The 20,989-nt window shown below is 39.8% G+C and overlaps 1 protein-coding gene and 1 long non-coding RNA gene across 5 annotated transcripts in view; one reads left to right on the top strand and one right to left on the bottom strand.

Annotated features, from left to right (window-relative positions):
• Positions 1-1,256: 1,256 nt before the first annotated feature.
• The window catches only part of Pgant5 (polypeptide N-acetylgalactosaminyltransferase 5), an 863,494-nt gene continuing 843,761 nt past the window's right edge, over positions 1,257-20,989 (bottom strand). For all 3 annotated transcript variants that reach the window (XM_071683219.1, XM_071683217.1, XM_071683215.1), the window contains one exon: positions 1,257-5,262. In XM_071683219.1, coding sequence (XP_071539320.1) covers positions 5,116-5,262 — 147 coding nt within the window. In that variant the 3' untranslated portion in view covers positions 1,257-5,115. The remainder of the gene's footprint in view (positions 5,263-20,989) is intronic.
• Positions 3,376-20,985, top strand: LOC139760267 (uncharacterized). Of its 2 annotated transcripts, XR_011715287.1 has the most exons (9): positions 3,376-3,507; positions 6,176-6,274; positions 8,145-8,243; positions 10,116-10,214; positions 12,110-12,671; positions 13,916-14,014; positions 15,942-16,040; positions 17,937-18,035; positions 19,826-20,985. It is a non-coding gene; the product is annotated as an uncharacterized lncRNA (long non-coding RNA). The 2 variants fall into 2 exon arrangements; XR_011715286.1 differs by having other exon boundaries at positions 12,110-14,014.

Here is a 20,989-nt window from a genome sequence, read left to right as displayed (position 1 = left end):
ACTGAATGTGACTTTAACCCATTCAGTGCTGCCTGCTGTTGATTGAGATACCTCTGCATGCAGGGGAATTTCTATAAATCTAAGGGCTAATTACTTCACATTTTGACTTTGGAAATTGCTAGAGAACTTTTTCTCATACAAATTTGCCATTTCCCACATTAGTGAGATAGTGTCAAGAACAGAGGACTGCGCCATAGAGGGAAAATCCTCACTTGGTCCCCTTCTCTATTCCTTCTTTTGGAAAAGTAAAAACTGGAGGGGAGGATTTCCAGCCCCCCACTCCCACCCCTTTTGATTGCCTTCTATAACGTGCAGGGAATATGTGGAAGAGTTCTTTCTACCCTACCTCCAGAACTTATCCCTGAAAAAAAAAAGTTTCTGTAGCTCCCTGACCTGGTGGAAGGGTTTCCTGGTGCATACCTGGTATAGTCTTTTGGGGTCATCACCCCTACAGCCTGGGTTATTCCCAGGCAGTTGGATTTGGTCACTGATCAACCAAGTTGTTGGAAGCTGCAGCCCTCTACCCTCAGGCCCATGGTTAAAGTTTGCATGTGTATGAGGGAAAATTACTGCACTGCCAAGTGTATGAGTGTATTCCTGAGTGTTTCCTTTTTCACATTATTCTTTTTACTCTTGTTTCTGAAAATGCAAACACTAAAGAACCCAAGATGGTTCAAACAATGTTATATGGTTGCGAGGCATGGGCTATAGATAGGGTTGTACGGAGAAGGGTGGATGTGTTGGAAATGAAATGTTTGAGGACAATATGTGGTGTGAGGTGGTTTGATCGAGTAAGTAATGAAAGAGTAAGAGAGATGTGGTAATAAAAAGTGTGTGATTGAGAGAGCAGAAGAGGGTGTGTTGAAATGGTTTGGACACATGGAGAGAATGAGCAAGGAAAGATTGACAAAGAGGATATATGTGTCAGAGGTGGAAGGAACAAGGAGAAGCAGGAGACCACTTCAAAGGTGGAAGGATGGAGTGAAAAAGATTTTGAGTGATCGGGGTCTGAACATACATGAGGATGAGAGGCGTGCAAGGAATAGAGTGAATTGGAACGATGTGGTATACCGGGGTTGATGTGCTGTCAGTGGATTGAACCAGGGCATGTGAAGCATCTGGGGTAAACTGAGTAAAGGTTTGTGGGGACTGGATGTGGAAAGGGAGCTGTGGTTTCGGTGCATTACACATGACAGCTAGAGACTGAATGTAAATGAATGTGGCTTTTTTTTTTGTCTTTTCCTGGCACTATCTCGTTTTGTGTGTGTGTGTGTGTGGAGGGGGGCATTTCTTGTGTGGCAGGGTAGCAACGGGAATGGATAAAGGCAATGAGTATTAATGTGTATACATGTATGTGTCTGTTGATATGTATAAGTGTGTGTATAGGCGTTTATGTATATATACGTGTATATGAGTGGATGGGCCATTCTTCTTCTGTTTCCTTGCACTACCTCGATGACACTGGAAACAGCGATTAAGTATAATAAAAAAAATAAAGATCCCAAATGTATTAGCATAATAAAAAAAAGAAAAATGCTCAGAGAAAACTCAAAGTACACTTATGCATCTGGCAGTGGGATGGAGCCAAAAATGTTCCAGCAGAGAATGAAGATTGATGGCTTCTGACCAGTAAACCTAAAAACTTCTAGCTCATCACATGGCATAAGTTTCAAGTGTTGCCTTATCTCAATACTGTTAACATTTTTCTTGTTGCCAAGACCTTACTAAGGCATGAAATTTAAGAGCTTGTTGCTATAGCTGCACCCTACAGTCACAATAAGTCATTTTTTGGAGTTGCTGTTGCAACACCAAGCACTGAATGGGGTGAGATGCTTTTTCATTCATGAGACGTTGAAACTGCGTTCATGTAAATATTATCAATGATCCAATAATTCTAAGAAAATAGAGGTTAAAAATAATACAAATATTTAACAGCAGCTTCTGAAGTTGAGTGCCTTAGTTAACATACTCTAAACTCTTCTACGTTTGGAAGATTTACAGATAACAATAATCTACCAATATAATTTTCATGCAATAATAAGTATTGTGCAGGTATCACAGTTTGACCATGCTCGTAAAGTAGACCCTGCTTAACATTACAATCTGTAGAACAAGTTAGCAAGTTTTTGCCAGTAATGTTTCAAATATTATAAGGCCCATTATTGAACTCAATATTATAAGTCCCATTATTAAACTATCAAGTTATAAATGCATCAATCAAATACACAGTTGATGAAATAAAGGTGCATCAGTGAATATAACAAAATAACACTGTACTCATTGTCTGGCACTTACGAGTCTGCTAATCTCAGATAAACATGAATGCGTTCAGTCAGGCTTTAGGAAAAGTGACAACATAAGCATATCTGAGGATGCTGGCACATGCAGAATCTTCAAAACTAGTGGCTAACAACCAGCTCCAGATTTCTTAACTTCTGAAACTGAACAACACTATTTGAAACATTTGCTTATAATCTTTACAAGTTACTTTGGCTATTATGTCTGAAATGCAGGCACCACTTGACCTCCCCCCCCCAGAAAAAAAAATTGTTGTCATAAAATCTAAACTAGACAGAAATCTTAAACAAGCAAGAAACAATATGCAAAAATACATGAAATATAATTTCACTGAATGCAGGGTTTACGAATGTGTGCATACCATACCACAAAATGTGATGCAAAGTGCGTGTGGTGAAATGAAATAACGCTGCAGGAAGAAACAACTCTTGCCTCACAGTATTTCTTCTACAGGTAACAAAGGCAAGCCAGTCTACTACAAGTTGGCATCTTACAGACACAAACTGCAGCAGAATAATATAATACAAGTTGCTCCTGGTTTATCAGATGTTCAAAGGCAAACACATCTTGTACATATGGCAAGGATTAACAAATTTATATGATAATGATATTGAATGGACTCTACTGTACACTTTATGCTGTTATAAAGAAAGAGTAAACATTAAAGAAAAATATATAATTGCAAAGCATATCAAGTACATATCCAGACCTTGCTTTGCATGAATTAAGCTTGCATGGACTTGATCATGACCAGTTTATTTACTAGAACCAAAACCTTTCTTTGCATAGGGAGTGGTTTGATAACATGGGTTGAATGGCTTAGGTCTCTCTGGTCTGCTCCAAATTCAAACTGCAAAGCCAGCTGAGCACTGTGGGCATCATGGTACATCATGGGAGCAGTCTTCCTTGCTCTCTTATTCATTTATGTGATAAATTATTGTGTTTACTTATTTACTGTGCTCTACTTGCATATGGGTACAACCCAAATGCCCTACCAAAATTCTTAGTGAAGTGCCCTGCTATGAATCAAATAACATTGTTTAATTTGTTACAGGTAATCGATTGACTTGGGAGTCAGGAGTTGGTACCTTTACTTGGCCACACTTGCAAAGTTAACCAATAAAGCATATGTACAATCAAGACAAATAGAGTGCTCCATCATCATCATCCAGCTACAGCTTTGGTGTGTTCTGCTGGTATCCCATACTGGTGAGTACTCATATTAAAATTTTCATATAGTATTATGCTTTACTTCAAGCAATATGTACGAATTTTGTCTGTATTTATAAGACAAGAGAATGGACATTGGGTCTACGGGCTGAATTGAAATCCTCTTTTATCATCAAAAGGAATTATTATTTTGCATGCTCTCTCTCTTGTCTGAAAGCATTCCCCATGCAGAGCGAGGTTTGGGTGTAAAAAAACAATGATGAAATTGAATTCCAAGGTGAACTTAAAAAAAAAAAAATCTGATTTTCCACTACCAGGTTGTTATCTCCATGATGAGAAGGATCAGCTTAATCTGGGGCTTAGACATTAAAGGTCACAGTCAATAATGCCCCACTAACCCTGCACAGACACGTGATTAAATCTTTGTATCATACGGTGGAAGTACACATAAAATGGAAACCATTTAGAACAAATTATTATCATTGCACATGACCATAAATTTCATGAACCTACAAAAAATATATCAAGCATAATCAATATCCTCAAAAGTAAATGAAGTAGTTATGTGAAAGTACTATTAAAGAAGTAAAAAAATGTTATAACACTATCACCATAATGGCTCTCATGTGATAGCATTTTACATTTAATAACATGTGCATCAGCATGGCCCTTTCTCCATTCCAGGTGTGACATATTGATAGGAAAAAAAAAACCTTCTCTGGCTTTCTTAGAAGGCACTGGTTTCACATTCTCACCTGGACAGATAATACAGGAAGATATAACTCTGGAAGTTACAGGATAATCTTATATTTACACTATACATATATATCTTATTGTATCTGCAGAAGTCCATGTTGCCAGGAAAAGATGCTAGCATAGAATGATATTCACAACTGTTGCTCCTATCAGCATCACTTTTCCTTTACTTTTCCATAACAGTGTATTGTGCTTGCCTGATGTAAATGATGCTCCTTGCTCATGCTTTTTATATGGGTTACATATGGTAAATCAAAAATTTCCCTGAACATATTTTCACTTCAATGGTACACTCCATGTACAGCTCACAACATGATAACATCAGAAAATGTATATGTTAAAAAAAAGCATTCATTGATAATCACATAATGTCAGACTTAAAGCATTACATTCAAACATCAGAGAAGTGGACTTTTACAGTTTGTACAAAGCCACATTTTCCTGTTTTACACAGAAATGTGTGCTTATCTACAGGCAGCACCTTTCTGGCCATCATTAACAAATCATATTAAGTACATGGGATAAAACCTCATCATGCATGGATGGTATGTTTTTTTGTAGTACCCAGCAACAGAACTGTTTGTATGGAACATCCCAAACTGGGCATTAAGTAGCATTTTCTGTCATTCACAACCTTGAGAGAAATATGTCTAGTTCAGAATTTCTGAACCATTACCATGCACAGCCTTTTTTGTTTGACACTGTTTTCTAAATGATCACAAAAATATTCCAAAGCTGGCTCTAAAATCTTAATGATGCTGACCATGTTAAGTGACATTTAGTTCTGGTGCATGAAGCATGTTCAACAGGCCAATAGTGTTCATCATTATTTCACGGATAACAAGTTGCTGACACAGCAAGTCACTATAAAACAATCACTTAAGTCAGAAATTAGTTAGCTTGCCACTTAAAAGAACCATTCATGATCCACTGTTGACTCACTGATCCATCACATGGCTTCAGGACAGGCAGAGTAACATCCCGGGCATCTGGCTTTTGCAAGCATCGACCAGAGTTCACATGCCGAATTGATCCATCCTTAAAAATGTAAAAAGAATTATCTATCTTTATAGGAATCATCTATCAATAAAACTTAATAACTCCTCAAAAGTCATATTCATTTGTCTAATGGTTTTAAAGACAGATTAGATGCAACTTAACACTGATACTGTGTTTACTGCAATGAGTAGTGGAACATTAAAACCATTGAAGAAGTTGGTGTAGTCATAAGATTTTAAAGAAAGCAATAGGAAGATACTGGGTTTTAGGTATGTTAACCGTATACATACATTTCATGCATTCTCCCACTCCACTTTCATTCCCTGCCATACCATATCTCTCATACACTTACACATTTCTTCCTTTATTCCATCTAATCATACTGCATGCTTCTCTCAAATAGCTCATTGCCACAGCCCACACATCTATAACTCTATAACATCTCCATGTTTTGGCTAAATAGGTCAGGGTTGAGAGGACTGTGCTGTCCGTTTATCCTGTCTTCAATTCCTTACTTACACCATATCACCAAACTTACCCAAGACAGCTCCTAAATATTCAATTCAAATTCTCTCACCTCTTATAGTCTTTCTTCTCTGATACCTATAACACAGTTTAATACATTTTCTACTTTCACTCTATAGAGTTTTAGAAAAGCTATACATTCACAGTTTTCTTACAGACACCATTACTTTACTTTTACTTACATTTAACTTCCATTCCCTAAGCTTACACAATTCATATAACATACAACCTTCTGCAACTCCTTATCACAATCGGCAAACAGCACAGTGTCATCCACTAACAGACTTGTCACTAGCCACCATACCTTGACAACCACACTCTTATCTGTGTACCACCTTTCTCTAGTTTTGCTTTCATTTCTCTAATCACTCTTGTGTGATATCCTTAGTACATGGTGAATCAAATTAATCCCGTTTTCTCTCAACAGATGGTAGCAATTGTACACTGTCCCTGAAGCTTCTAATAATCTACACCTGCCCAACCAAGATCAAGACTTCGCTGTCACCCTGATGCAATTAAGCCTGGGGTAAGTTTCTTATGATCTGCAATTGGCTGACCAAGATTGAAACTTGACTTCGCTGCCACCCTGATGCTGTTAGGCCTGGGAGAAGTTACTTATGATCTACAATTGGCCGACCAAGATTAAAACTTGACTTTGCTGCCACCCTGATGCTGTTAGGCCTGGGGGAAGTTTCTCATGATCTACAATTGGCCGACCAAGACTGAAACTTGACTTCGCTGCCACTCTGATCCAGAACTGCATCAGGGTGGCAGCAAAGTCAAGTTTTAATCTCGGTCGGCCAGTTGTAGATCATTAGAAACTTACCTCAGGCATAACTACATCAGGGTGGCAGCAGGATGACTAGAAACTTCAATCCCTGGAGGCTGATATATTTTTGAGAGACTGTACCTCATTTTACCCCGGAAGTTGGTGGTTGAAAAAAGTGTGAAGCTTGTAATAGCCTTGGGGCTGTCAAATAGTCAGAGTTGTTTGATAGCCCTGGGGTATGTTGATGTGTGAAATTTCGCCACAGTGATTCGATAGAGGGCAGCACGTGTACATTTTTACCCGAAAATTTGGTCAAAAAACGGGACATGAGTCATAACCCCAGGGCATGCTGGAGTGTGAATTTTCGTCAAGGTCATGGAAAAGTAAGACTTGTATGATATCCCCAGGGCATGTTGATGTGTGAATTTTTGCCAATGTGTATCAATAAATGGCAGCATATGTACATTTTTTACCACAAAATTTAGTCATTTTCCACTCGTCATTTGCTGAACTGCTTCTAGTATATATCATTTGAGGAGATTACCACATAGTATATACCATTTGAGAAGAATACTTTGCTTAGACAGCATTTCTAATCTTATCTGTCCACCATGCATTTCCCCCTTTACCTTAGATACTTAGGAGTGGACATAACAGCGGACAGAGCTGATAGAGTAACCTTATAAATCAGTATGAAAAAAGTTAAATTAATACATACTTAATCTAATCTACGTCCCTCATGCCCATTCTCTCCAGTAATTCCCATCAAAAGGGTGACCATTCCACTTATTGCTGTCCTTACATGCCTCTCTCATATACACCATTTCACTCATTCTTCCACTCTGTTTACTCATGTTACAGGTGGTCTTCCCTTCACATCATCCCCTTTACTCAAGCCATCATACACTCTTCTTGTGAACTTCCAGTAATGCATTCTTTCCACAGGCCCAAACCACCTCAGAGTATTACATTTCATGCATTCTCCCACTCCACTTTCATTCCCTACCATACCATATCTCTCATACACTCACACATTTCTTCCTTTATTCCATCTAATCATACTGCATGCTTCTCTCAAATAGCTCATTGCCACAGCCCACACGTCTATAACTCTAACATCTCCATGTTTTGGCTAAATAGGTCAGGGTTGAGAGGACTGTGCTGTCCGTTAATCCTGTCTTCAATTCCTTAGTTACACCATATCACCAAACTTACCCGAGACAGCTCCTAAATATTCAATTCAAATTCTCTCACCTCTTGCAGTCTTTCTTCTCTGATATCTTTAACAGTTTAATACGCTTTCTACTTTCACTCTATAGAGTTTTAGAAAAGCTATACATTCACAGTTTTCTTACAGACACCATTACTTTACTTTTACTTACATTTAACTTCCATTGCCTAAGCTTACACAATTCATATAACATACAACCTTCTGCAACTCCTTATCACAATCGGCAAACAGCACAGTGTCATCCACTAACAGACTTGTCACTAGCCACCATACCTTGACAACCACACTCTTATCTGTGTACCGCCTTTCTCTAGTTTTGCTTTCATTTCTCTAATCACTCTTGTCTGATATCCTTAGTACATGGTGAATCAAATTAATCCCGTTTTCTCTGAACAGATGGTAGCAATTGTACACTGTCCCTGAAGCTTATAATAATCTACACCTGCCCAACCAAGATCAAGACTTCGCTGTCACCCTGATGCAGTTAAGCCTGGGGTAAGTTTCTTATGATCTGCAATTGGCTGACCAAGATTGAAACTTGACTTCGCTGCCACCCTGATCCTGTTAGGCCTGGGAGAAGTTACTTATGATCTACAATTGGCCGACCAAGATTAAAACTTGACTTTGCTGCCACCCTGATGCTGTTAGGCCTGGGGGAAGTTTCTCATGATCTACAATTGGCCGACCAAGACTGAAACTTGACTTCGCTGCCACTCTGATCCAGAACTGCATCAGGGTGGCAGCAAAGTCAAATTTTAATCTCGGTCGGCCAGTTGTAGATCATTAGAAACTTACCTCAGGCATAACTACATCAGGGTGGCAGCAGGATGACTAGAAACTTCAATCCCTGGAGGCTGATATATTTTTGAGAGACTGTACCTCATTTTACCCCAGAAGTTGGTGGTTGATAAAAAGTGTGAAGCTTGTAATAGCCTCGGGGGCCTTCAAAAAGTCAGAGTTGTTTGATAGCCCTGGGGTATGTTGATGTGTGAAATTTCGCCACAGTGATTCGATAGAGGGCAGCACGTGTACATTTTTACCCGAAAATTTGGTCAAAAAACGGGACATGAGTCATAACCCCAGGGCATGCTGGAGTGTGAATTTTCGTCAAGGTCATGGAAAAGTAAGACTTGTATGATATCCCCAGGGCATGTTGATGTAAGAATTTTTTCCAATGTGTATCAATAAATGGCAGCATATGTACATTTTTTACCACAAAATTTAGTCATTTTCCACTCGTCATTTGCTGAACTGCTTCTAGTATATATCATTTGAGGAGATTACCACATAGTATATACCATTTGAGAAGAATACTTTGCTTAGACAGCATTTCTAATCTTATCTGTCCACCATGCATTTCCCCCTTTACCCTAGATACTTAGGAGTGGACATGACAGCGGACAGAGCTAATAGAGTAACCTTTTAAATCAGTATGAAAAAAGTTAAATTAATACATACTTAATCTAATCTATGTCCCTCATGCCCATTCTCTCCAGTAATTCCCATCAAAAGGGTGACCATTCCACTTATTGCTGTCCTTACATGCCTCTCTCATATACACCATTTCACTCATTCTTCCACTCTGTTTACTCATGTTACAGGTGGTCTTCCCTTCACATCATCCCCTTTACTCAAGCCATCATACACTCTTCTTGTGAACTTCCAGTAATGCATTCTTTCCACAGGCCCAAACCACCTCAGAGTATTACATTTCATGCATTCTCCCACTCCACTTTCATTCCCTACCATACCATATCTCTCATACACTCACACATTTCTTCCTTTATTCCATCTAATCATACTGCATGCTTCTCTCAAATAGCTCATTGCCACAGCCCACACGTCTATAACTCTAACATCTCCATGTTTTGGCTAAATAGGTCAGGGTTGAGAGGACTGTGCTGTCCCTTAATCCTGTCTTCAATTCCTTAGTTTCACCATATCACCAAACTTACCCGTGACAGCTCCTAAATATTCAATTCAAATTCTCTCACCTCTTGCAGTCTTTCTTCTCTGATATCTTTAACAGTTTAATACGCTTTCTACTTTCACTCTATAGAGTTTTAGAAAAGCTATACATTCACAGTTTTCTTACAGACACCATTACTTTACTTTTACTTACATTTACCTTCCATCACTTAAGCTTACGCAATTCATATAACATACAACCTTCAGCAACTCCCTATCACAATCGGCAAACAGCAAAGTGTCATCCACTAACAGACTTGTCACTAGCCACCATATCTTGACAACTACACTCTTATCTCTGTACCGCCTTTCTCTAGTTTTTCTTTCATTTCTCTAATCACTCTTGTGTGATATCCTTGGTACATGGTGAATCAAATTAATCCCGTTTTCTGTCAACAGATGGTAGCAATTGTACACTTTCCCTGAAGCTTCTAATAATCTACACCTGCCCAACCAAGATCAAGACTTCGCTGTCACCCTGATGCAGTTAAGCCTGGGGTAAGTTTCTTATGATCTGCAATCGGCTGACCAAGATTGAAACCTGACTTCGCTGCCACCCTGATGCTGTTAGGCCTGGGAGAAGTTTCTTATGATCTACAACTGGCCGACCAAGATTAAAACTTGACTTTGCTGCCACCCTGATGCTGTTAGGCCTGGGGGAAGTTTCTCATGATCTACAGTTGGCCGACCAAGACTGAAACTTGACTTCGCTGCCACTCTGATCCAGAACTGCATCAGGGTGGCAGCAAAGTCAAGTTTTAATCTCGGTCGGCCAGTTGTAGATCATTAGAAACATACCTCGGGCATAACTACATCAGGGTGGCAGCAGGATGACTAGAAACTTCAGTTCCAGGAGGCTGATATATTTTTGAGACTGTACCTCATTTTACCCGGGAAGTTGGTTGGTGGTTAAAAAAGTGTGAAGCTTGTAATAGCCTCGGGGGCCATCAAAAAGTGAGAGTTGTTTGATAGCCCTGGGGTATGTTGATGTGTGAAATTTCACCAAAGTGACTCGATAGATGGCAGCACATGTACATTTTTACTCGAAAATTTGGTCAAAAAACGGGACTTGAGTCATAACCCTAGGGCATGCTGGAGTGTGAATTTTCGTCAAGGTCATGGAAAAGTAAGACTTGTATGATATCCCCAGGGCATGTTGATGTGTGAATTTTTGCCAATGTGTATCAATAAATGGCAGCATATGTACATTTTTTACCACAAAATTTAGTCATTTCCACTCGTCATTTGCTGAACTGCTTCTAGTATATACCATTTGAGGAGATTACCACACAGTATATACCACTGGAAAGACTACTTTGCTTAGACAGCATTTCTAATCTTATCTGTCCACAATGCATTTCCCCCTTTATCTTAGATACTTAGGAGTGGACATGACAGCAGACAGAGCTGATAGTGTAACCTTTTAAATCAGTATGAAAAAAGTTAAACTAATACATACTTAATCTAATCTATGTCCCTTATGCCCACTCTCTCCAGTAATTCCCATCAAAAGGGTGACCATTCCACTTATTGCTGTCCTTACATGCCTCTCTCATATACACCATTTCACTCATTCTTCCACTCTGTTTACTCATGTTACAGGTGGTCTTCCCTTCACATCATCCCCTTTACTCAAGCCATCATACACTCTTCTTGTGAACTTCCAGTAATGCATTCTTTCCACAGGCCCAAACCACCTCAGAGTATTACATTTCATGCATTCTCCCACTCCACTTTCATTCCCTGCCATACCATATCTCTCATACACTCACACATTTCTTCCTTTATTCCATCTAATTATACTGCATGCTTCTTTCAAATAGCTCATTGCCACAGCCCACACGTCTATAACTCTAACATCTCCATGTTTTGGCTAAATAGGTCAGGGTTGAGAGGACTGTGCTGTCCGTTAATCCTGTCTTCAGTTCCTTAGTTACACCATATCACCAAACTTACCCAAGACAGCTCCTAAATATTCAATTCAAATTCTCTCACCTCTTGTAGTCTTTCTTCTCTGATATCTATAACACAGTTTAATACACTTTCTACTTTCACTCTATACATTAATACACTTTCTACTTTCACTCTATAGAGTTTTAGAAAAGCTATACATTCACAGTTTTCTTACAGACACCATTACTTTACTTTTACTTACATTTACCTTCCATCGCCTAAGCTTACACAATTCATATAACATACAACTTTCAGCAACTCCTTATCACAATCAGCAAACAGCACAGTGTCATCCACTAACAGACTTGTCACTAGCCACCATACCTTGACAACCACACTCTGTACCACCTTTCTCTAGTTTTGCTTTCATTTCTCTAATCACTTTTGTGTGATATCCTTGGTACATGGTGAATCAAATTAATCCCGTTTTCTCTCAACAGATGGTAGCAATTGTACACTGTCCCTGAAGCTTCTAATAATCTACACCTGCCCAACCAAGATCAAGACTTCGCTGCCACCCTGATGCTGTTAGGCCTGGGAGAAGTTTCTCATGATCTACAATTGGCCGACCAAGACTGAAACTTGACTTCGCTGCCACTCTGATCCAGAACTGCATCAGGGTGGCAGCAAAGTCAAGTTTTAATCTTGGTCGGCCAGTTGTAGATTATTAGAAACTTACCTCGGGCATAACTACATCAGGGTGGCAGCAGGATGACTAGACACTTCAGTCCCGGGAGGCTGATATATTTTTGAGACTGTACCTCATTTTACCCCGGAAGTTGGTGGTTAAAAAAAGTGTGAAGCTTGTAATAGCCTCGGGGCCATCAAAAAGTGAGAGTTGTTTGATAGCCCTGGGGTATGCTGATGTGTGAAATTTCGCCACCGTGACTCGATAGATGGCAGCACGTGTACATTTTTACCCGAAAATTTGGTCAAAAAAGGGACTTGAGTCATAACTCCAGGGCATGCTGGAGTGTGAATTTTCGTCAAGGTCATGGAAAAGTAAGACTTGCATGATATCCCCAGGGCATATTGATGTGTGAATTTTTGCCAATGTGTATCAGTAAATGGCAGCATATGTATATTTTTTACCACAAAATTTGGTAATTTTCCATTCGTCATTTGCTGAACTGCTTCTAGTATATACCATTTGAGGAGATTACCACATTGTATATACCATTTGAGAAGACTACTTTGCTTAGACAGCATTTCTAATCTTATCTGTCCACCATGCATTTCCCCCTTTAACTTAGATACTTAGGAGTGGACATGACAGCGGACAGAGCTGATAGTGTAACCTTTTAAATCAGTATGAAAAAAGTTAAATTAATTCATACTTAATCTAATCTACGTCCCTCATGCCCATTCCCTCCAGTAATTCCCATCAAAAGGGTGACCATTCCACTTATTGCTGTCCTTACATGCCTCTCTCATGTACTCCATTTCACTCATTCTTCCACTCTGTTTCCTCATGTTACAGGTGGTCTTCCCTTCACATCATCCCCTTTACTCAAGCCATCATACACTCTTCTTATGAACTTCCAGTAATGCATTCTTTCCACAGGCCCAAACCACCTCAGAGTATTACATTTCATGCATTCTCCCACTCCACTTTCATTCCCTGCCATACCATATCTCTCATACACTCACACATTTCTTCCTTTATTCCATCTAATCATACTGCATGCTTCTCTCAAATAGCTCATTGCCACAGCCCACACGTCCATAACTCTAACATCTCCATGTTTTGGCTAAATAGGTCAGGGTTGAGAGGACTGTGCTGTCCGTTAATCCTGTCTTCAATTCCTTAGTTACACCATATCACCAAACTTACCCGAGACAGCTCCTAAATATTCAATTCAAATTCTCTCACCTCTTGCAGTCTTTCTTCTCTGATATCTTTAACAGTTTAATACGCTTTCTACTTTCACTCTATAGAGTTTTAGAAAAGCTATACATTCACAGTTTTCTTACAGACACCATTACTTTACTTTTACTTACATTTAACTTCCATTGCCTAAGCTTACACAATTCATATAACATACAACCTTCTGCAACTCCTTATCACAATCGGCAAACAGCACAGTGTCATCCACTAACAGACTTGTCACTAGCCACCATACCTTGACAACCACACTCTTATCTGTGTACCGCCTTTCTCTAGTTTTGCTTTCATTTCTCTAATCACTCTTGTCTGATATCCTTAGTACATGGTGAATCAAATTAATCCCGTTTTCTCTGAACAGATGGTAGCAATTGTACACTGTCCCTGAAGCTTATAATAATCTACACCTGCCCAACCAAGATCAAGACTTCACTGTCACCCTGATGCAGTTAAGCCTGGGGTAAGTTTCTTATGATCTGCAATTGGCTGACCAAGATTGAAACTTGACTTCGCTGCCACCCTGATCCTGTTAGGCCTGGGAGAAGTTACTTATGATCTACAATTGGCCGACCAAGATTAAAACTTGACTTTGCTGCCACCCTGATGCTGTTAGGCCTGGGGGAAGTTTCTCATGATCTACAATTGGCCGACCAAGACTGAAACTTGACTTCGCTGCCACTCTGATCCAGAACTGCATCAGGGTGGCAGCAAAGTCAAATTTTAATCTCGGTCGGCCAGTTGTAGATCATTAGAAACTTACCTCAGGCATAACTACATCAGGGTGGCAGCAGGATGACTAGAAACTTCAATCCCCGGAGGCTGATATATTTTTGAGAGACTGTACCTCATTTTACCCCAGAAGTTGGTAGTTGAAAAAAAGTGTGAAGCTTGTAATAGCCTTGGGGGCCGTCAAAAAGTCAGAGTTGTTTGATAGCCCTGGGGTATGTTGATGTGTGAAATTTCGCCACAGTGATTCGATAGAGGGCAGCACGTGTACATTTTTACCCGAAAATTTGGTCAAAAAACGGGACATGAGTCATAACCCCAGGGCATGCTGGAGTGTGAATTTTCGTCAAGGTCATGGAAAAGTAAGACTTGTATGATATCCCCAGGGCATGTTGATGTAAGAATTTTTTCCAATGTGTATCAATAAATGGCAGCATATGTACATTTTTTACCACAAAATTTAGTCATTTTCCACTCGTCATTTGCTGAACTGCTTCTAGTATATATCATTTGAGGAGATTACCACATAGTATATACCATTTGAGAAGAATACTTTGCTTAGACAGCATTTCTAATCTTATCTGTCCACCATGCATTTCCCCCTTTACCCTAGATACTTAGGAGTGGACATGACAGCGGACAGAGCTAATAGAGTAACCTTTTAAATCAGTATGAAAAAAGTTAAATTAATACATACTTAATCTAATCTACGTCCCTCATGCCCATTCTCTCCAGTAATTCCCATCAAAAGGGTGACCATTCCACTTATTGCTGTCCTTACATGCCTCTCTCATATACACCATTTCACTCATTCTTCCACTCTGTTTACTCATGTTGCAGGTGGTCTTCCCTTCACATCATCCCCTTTACTCAAGCCATCATACACTCTTCTTGTGAACTTCCAGTAATGCATTCTTTCCACAGGCCCAAACCACCTCAGAGTATTACATTTCATGCATTCTCCCACTCCACTTTCATTCCCTGCCATACCATATCTCTCATACACTCACACATTTCTTCCTTTATTCCATCTAATCATACTGCATGCTTCTCTCAAATAGCTCATTGCCACAGCCCACACGTCTATAACTCTAACATCTCCATGTTTTGGCTAAATAGGTCAGGGTTGAGAGGACTGTGCTGTCCGTTAATCCTGTCTTCAATTCCTTAGTTACACCATATCACCAAACTTACCCGAGACAGCTCCTAAATATTCAATTCAAATTCTCTCACCTCTTGCAGTCTTTCTTCTCTGATATCTTTAACAGTTTAATACGCTTTCTACTTTCACTCTATAGAGTTTTAGAAAAGCTATACATTCACAGTTTTCTTACAGACACCATTACTTTACTTTTACTTACATTTACCTTCCATCGCTTAAGCTTACGCAATTCATATAACATACTACCTTCAGCAACTCCCTATCACAATCGGCAAACAGCACAGTGTCATCCACTAACAACCTTCAGCAACTCCCTATCACAATCGGCAAACAGCATAGTGTCATCCACTAACAGACTTGTCACTAGCCACCATATCTTGACAACTACACTCTTATCTCTGTATCGCCTTTCTCTAGTTTTGCTTTCATTTCTCTAATCACTCTTGTGTGATATCCTTGGTACATGGTGAATCAAATTAATCCTGTTTTCTCTCAACAGATGGTAGCAATTGTACACTTTCCCTGAAGCTTCTAATAATCTACACCTGCCCAACCAAGATCAAGACTTCGCTGTCACCCTGATGCAGTTAAGCCTGGGGTAAGTTTCTTATGATCTGCAATCGGCTGACCAAGATTGAAACCTGACTTCGCTGCCACCCTGATGCTGTTAGGCCTGGGAGAAGTTTCTTATGATCTACAATTGGCCGACCAAGATTAAAACTTGACTTTGCTGCCACCCTGATGCTGTTAGGCCTGGGGGAAGTTTCTCATGATCTACAGTTGGCCGACCAAGACTGAAACTTGACTTTGCTGCCACTCTGATCCAGAACTGCATCAGGGTGGCAGCAAAATCAAGTTTTAATCTCGGTCGGCCAGTCGTAGATCATTAGAAACGTACCTCGGGCATAACTACATCAGGGTGGCAGCAGGATGACTAGAAACTTCAGTTCCGGGAGGCTGATATATTTTTGAGACTGTACCTCATTTTACCCGGGAAGTTGGTTGGTGGTTAAAAAAGTGTGAAGCTTGTAATAGCCTCGGGGGCCATCAAAAAGTGAGAGTTGTTTGATAGCCCTGGGGTATGTTGATGTGTGAAATTTCACCAAAGTGACTCGATAGATGGCAGCACATGTACATTTTTACTCGAAAATTTGGTCAAAAAACGGGACTTGAGTCATAACCCTAGGGCATGCTGGAGTGTGAATTTTCGTCAAGGTCATGGAAAAGTAAGACTTGTATGATATCCCCAGGGCATGTTGATGTGTGAATTTTTGCCAATGTGTATCAATAAATGGCAGCATATGTACATTTTTTACCACAAAATTTAGTCATTTCCACTCGTCATTTGCTGAAGTGCTTCTAGTATATACCATTTGAGGAGATTACCACACAGTATATACCACTGGAAAGACTACTTTGCTTAGACAGCATTTCTAATCTTATCTGTCCACAATGCATTTCCCCCTTTATCTTAGATACTTAGGAGTGGACATGACAGCAGACAGAGCTGACAGTGTAACCTTTTAAATCAGTATGAAAAAAGTTAAACTAATACATACTTAATCTAATCTATGTCCCTCATGCCCACTCTCTCCAGTAATTCCCATCAAAAGGGTGACCATTCCACTTATTGCTGTCCTTACATGCCTCTCTCATATACACCATTTCACTCATTCTTCCACTCTGTTTACTCATGTTACAGGTGGTCTTCCCTTCACATCATCCCCTTTACTCAAGCCATCATACACTCTTCTTGTGAACTTCCAGTAATGCATTCTTTCCACAGGCCCAAACCACCTCAGAGTATTACATTTCATGCATTCTCCCACTCCACTTTCATTCCCTGCCATACCATATCTCTCATACACTCACACATTTCTTCCTTTATTCCATCTAATTATACTGCATGCTTCTTTCAAATAGCTCATTGCCACAGCCCACACGTCTATAACTCTAACATCTCCATGTTTTGGCTAAATAGGTCAGGGTTGAGAGGACTGTGCTGTCCGTTAATCCTGTCTTCAGTTCCTTAGTTACACCATATCACCAAACTTACCCAAGACAGCTCCTAAATATTCAATTCAAATTCTCTCACCTCTTGTAGTCTTTCTTCTCTGATATCTATAACACAGTTTAATACACTTTCTACTTTCACTCTATACATTAATACACTTTCTTCTTTCACTCTATAGAGTTTTAGAAAAGCTATACATTCACAGTTTTCTTACAGACACCATTACTTTACTTTTACTTACATTTACCTTCCATCGCCTAAGCTTACACAATTCATATAACATACAACTTTCAGCAACTCCTTATCACAATCAGCAAACAGCACAGTGTCATCCACTAACAGACTTGTCACTAGCCACCATACCTTGAACAACCACACTCTGTACCACCTTTCTCTAGTTTTGCTTTCATTTCTCTAATCACTCTTGTGTGATATCCTTGGCACATGGTGAATCAAGTTAATCCCATTTTCTCTCAACAGATGGTAGCAATTGTACACTGTCCCTGAAGCTTCTAATAATCTACACCTGCCCAACCAAGATCAAGACTTCGCTGTCACCCTGATGCAGTTAAGCCTGGGGTAAGTTTCTTATGATCTGCAATTGGCTGACCAAGATTGAAACTTGACTTCGCTGCCACCCTGATGCTGTTAGGCCTGGGAGAAGTTTCTCATGATCTACAATTGGCCGACCAAGACTGAAACTTGACTTCGCTGCCACTCTGATCCAGAACTGCATCAGGGTGGCAGCAAAGTCAAGTTTTAATCTTGGTCGGCCAGTCGTAGATTATTAGAAACTTACCTCGGGCATAACTACATCAGGGTGGCAGCAGGATGCCTAGACACTTCAGTCCTGGGAGGCTGATATATTTTTGAGACTCTACCTCATTTTACCCCGGAAGTTGGTGGTTAAAAAAAGTGTGAAGCTTGTAATAGCCTCGGGGCCATCAAAAAGTGAGAGTTGTTTGATAGCCCTGGGGTATGCTGATGTGTGAAATTTCGCCACCGTGACTCGATAGATGGCAGCACGTGTACATTTTTACACGAAAATTTGGTCAAAAAAGGGACTTGAGTCATAACTCCAGGGCATGCTGGAGTGTGAATTTTCGTCAAGGTCATGGAAAAGTAAGACTTGCATGATATCCCCAGGGCATATTGATGTGTGAATTTTTGCCAATGTGTATCAGTAAATGGCAGCATATGTATATTTTTTACCACAAAATTTGGTAATTTTCCATTCGTCATTTGCTGAACTGCTTCTAGTATATACCATTTGAGGAGATTACCACATTGTATATACCATTTGAGAAGACTACTTTGCTTAGACAGCATTTCTAATCTTATCTGTCCACCATGCATTTCCCCCTTTAACTTAGATACTTAGGAGTGGACATGACAGCGGACAGAGCTGATAGTGTAACCTTTTAAATCAGTATGAAAAAAGTTAAATTAATTCATACTTAATCTAATCTACGTCCCTCATGCCCATTCCCTCCAGTAATTCCCATCAAAAGGGTGACCATTCCACTTATTGCTGTCCTTACATGCCTCTCTCATGTACTCCATTTCACTCATTCTTCCACTCTGTTTCCTCATGTTACAGGTGGTCTTCCCTTCACATCATCCCCTTTACTCAAGCCATCATACACTCTTCTTATGAACTTCCAGTAATGCATTCTTTCCACAGGCCCAAACCACCTCAGAGTATTACATTTCATGCATTCTCCCACTCCACTTTCATTCCCTGCCATACCATATCTCTCATACACTCACACATTTCTTCCTTTATTCCATCTAATCATACTGCATGCTTCTCTCAAATAGCTCATTGCCACAGCCCACACGTCTATAACTCTAACATCTCCATGTTTTGGCTAAATAGGTCAGGGTTGAGAGGACTGTGCTGTCCCTTAATCCTGTCTTCATTTACTTACTTACACCATATCACCAAACTTACCTAGGACAGCTCCTAAATATTCAATTCAAATTCTCTCACCTCTTGCAGTCTTTCTTCTCTGATATCTATAACACAGTTTAATACACTTTCTACTTTCACGCTATAGAGTTTTAGAAAAGCTATACATTCACAGTTTTCTTACAGACACCATTACTTTACTTTAACTTACATTTACCTTCCATTGCCTAAAGCTTACGCAATTCATATAACATACAACCTTCTGCAACTCCTTATCACAATCGGCAAACAGCACAGTGTCATCCACTAACAGACTTGTCACTAGCCACCATACCTTGACAACCACACTCTTATCTCTGTACCGCCTTTCTCTAGTTTTGCTTTCATTTCTCCAATCACTCTTGTGTGATATCCTTGGTACATGGTGAATCAAATTAATCCCGTTTTCTCTCAACAGATGGTAGCAATTGTACACAGTCCCTGAAGCTTCTAATAATCTACACCTGCCCAACCAAGATCAAGACTTCGCTGTCACCCTGATGCAGTTAAGCCTGGGGAAAGTTTATGATCTGCAATTGGCTGACCAAGATTGAAACCTGACTTCGCTGCCACCCTGATGCTGTTAGGCCTAGGAGAAGTTTCTTATGATCTACAATTGGCCGACCAAGATTAAAACTTGACTTTGCTGCCACCCTGATGATGCTGTTAGGCCTGGGGGAAGTTTCTCATGATCTACAATTGGCCGACCAAGACTGAAACTTGACTTTGCTGCCACTCTGATCCAGAACTGCATCAGGGTGGCAGCAAAGTCAAGTTTTAATCTCGGTCGGCCAGTTGTAGATTATTAGAAACTTACCTCGGGCATAACTACATCAGGGTGGCAGCAGGATGACTAGAAACTTCAATCCCGGGAGGCTGATATATTTTTGAGAGACTGTACCTCATTTTACCCCGGAAGTTGGTGGTTAACAAAAAGTGTGAGGCTTGTAATAGCCTCGGGGCCGTCAATAAGTGAGAGTTGTTTGATAGCCCTGGGGTATGTTCATCTGTGAAATTTCGCCAAAGTGACTCGATAAATGGCAGCACGTGTATATTTTTACCCGAAAATTTGGTCAAAAAAACGGAAATCGAGTGATAACCCCAGGGCATGCTGGAGTGTGAGTTTTCGTCAAGGTCATGGAAAAGTAAGACTTGTATGATAGCCTCTGGCATCTTCATGTGTGAAATTTTGCCAAAAATCTCTCAACATGGCAGCACATGTACATTTTTTTTTTACCAAAAAGCAATACTTGTGTTATAGCCTCAGGGAATATTATATATTTATGTAAGTAGGGAAAGCAAAGGGTTAAGTATACGAAAATTTAGTCATTCATTTTCATAGCTTTATTTTGCATGAACTCCAAAATAATTATTTTTTTCAAGTACTTTACAAGACAAAATGTGAAATTTGCTTGTGAAATTTGCTTGTGAAATTTTGTTGTTGCCTTTTCCCAACAATATATAGGTATTTAAGCTCTTATATAACTGAAAAGTTATCAAAAAGAAGCCATATTCCTCTGGATTTCATTAAAAGGAGTACGGTAGTGAAAAAAATGAGGAAGTCACTTTCCCAATGAACCAG

This window comes from Panulirus ornatus, chromosome 36 (assembly GCF_036320965.1).
Source record: "Panulirus ornatus isolate Po-2019 chromosome 36, ASM3632096v1, whole genome shotgun sequence".
Taxonomy (NCBI): domain Eukaryota; kingdom Metazoa; phylum Arthropoda; class Malacostraca; order Decapoda; family Palinuridae; genus Panulirus; species Panulirus ornatus.
This window is presented reverse-complemented; position numbering and strand designations above follow the sequence as displayed.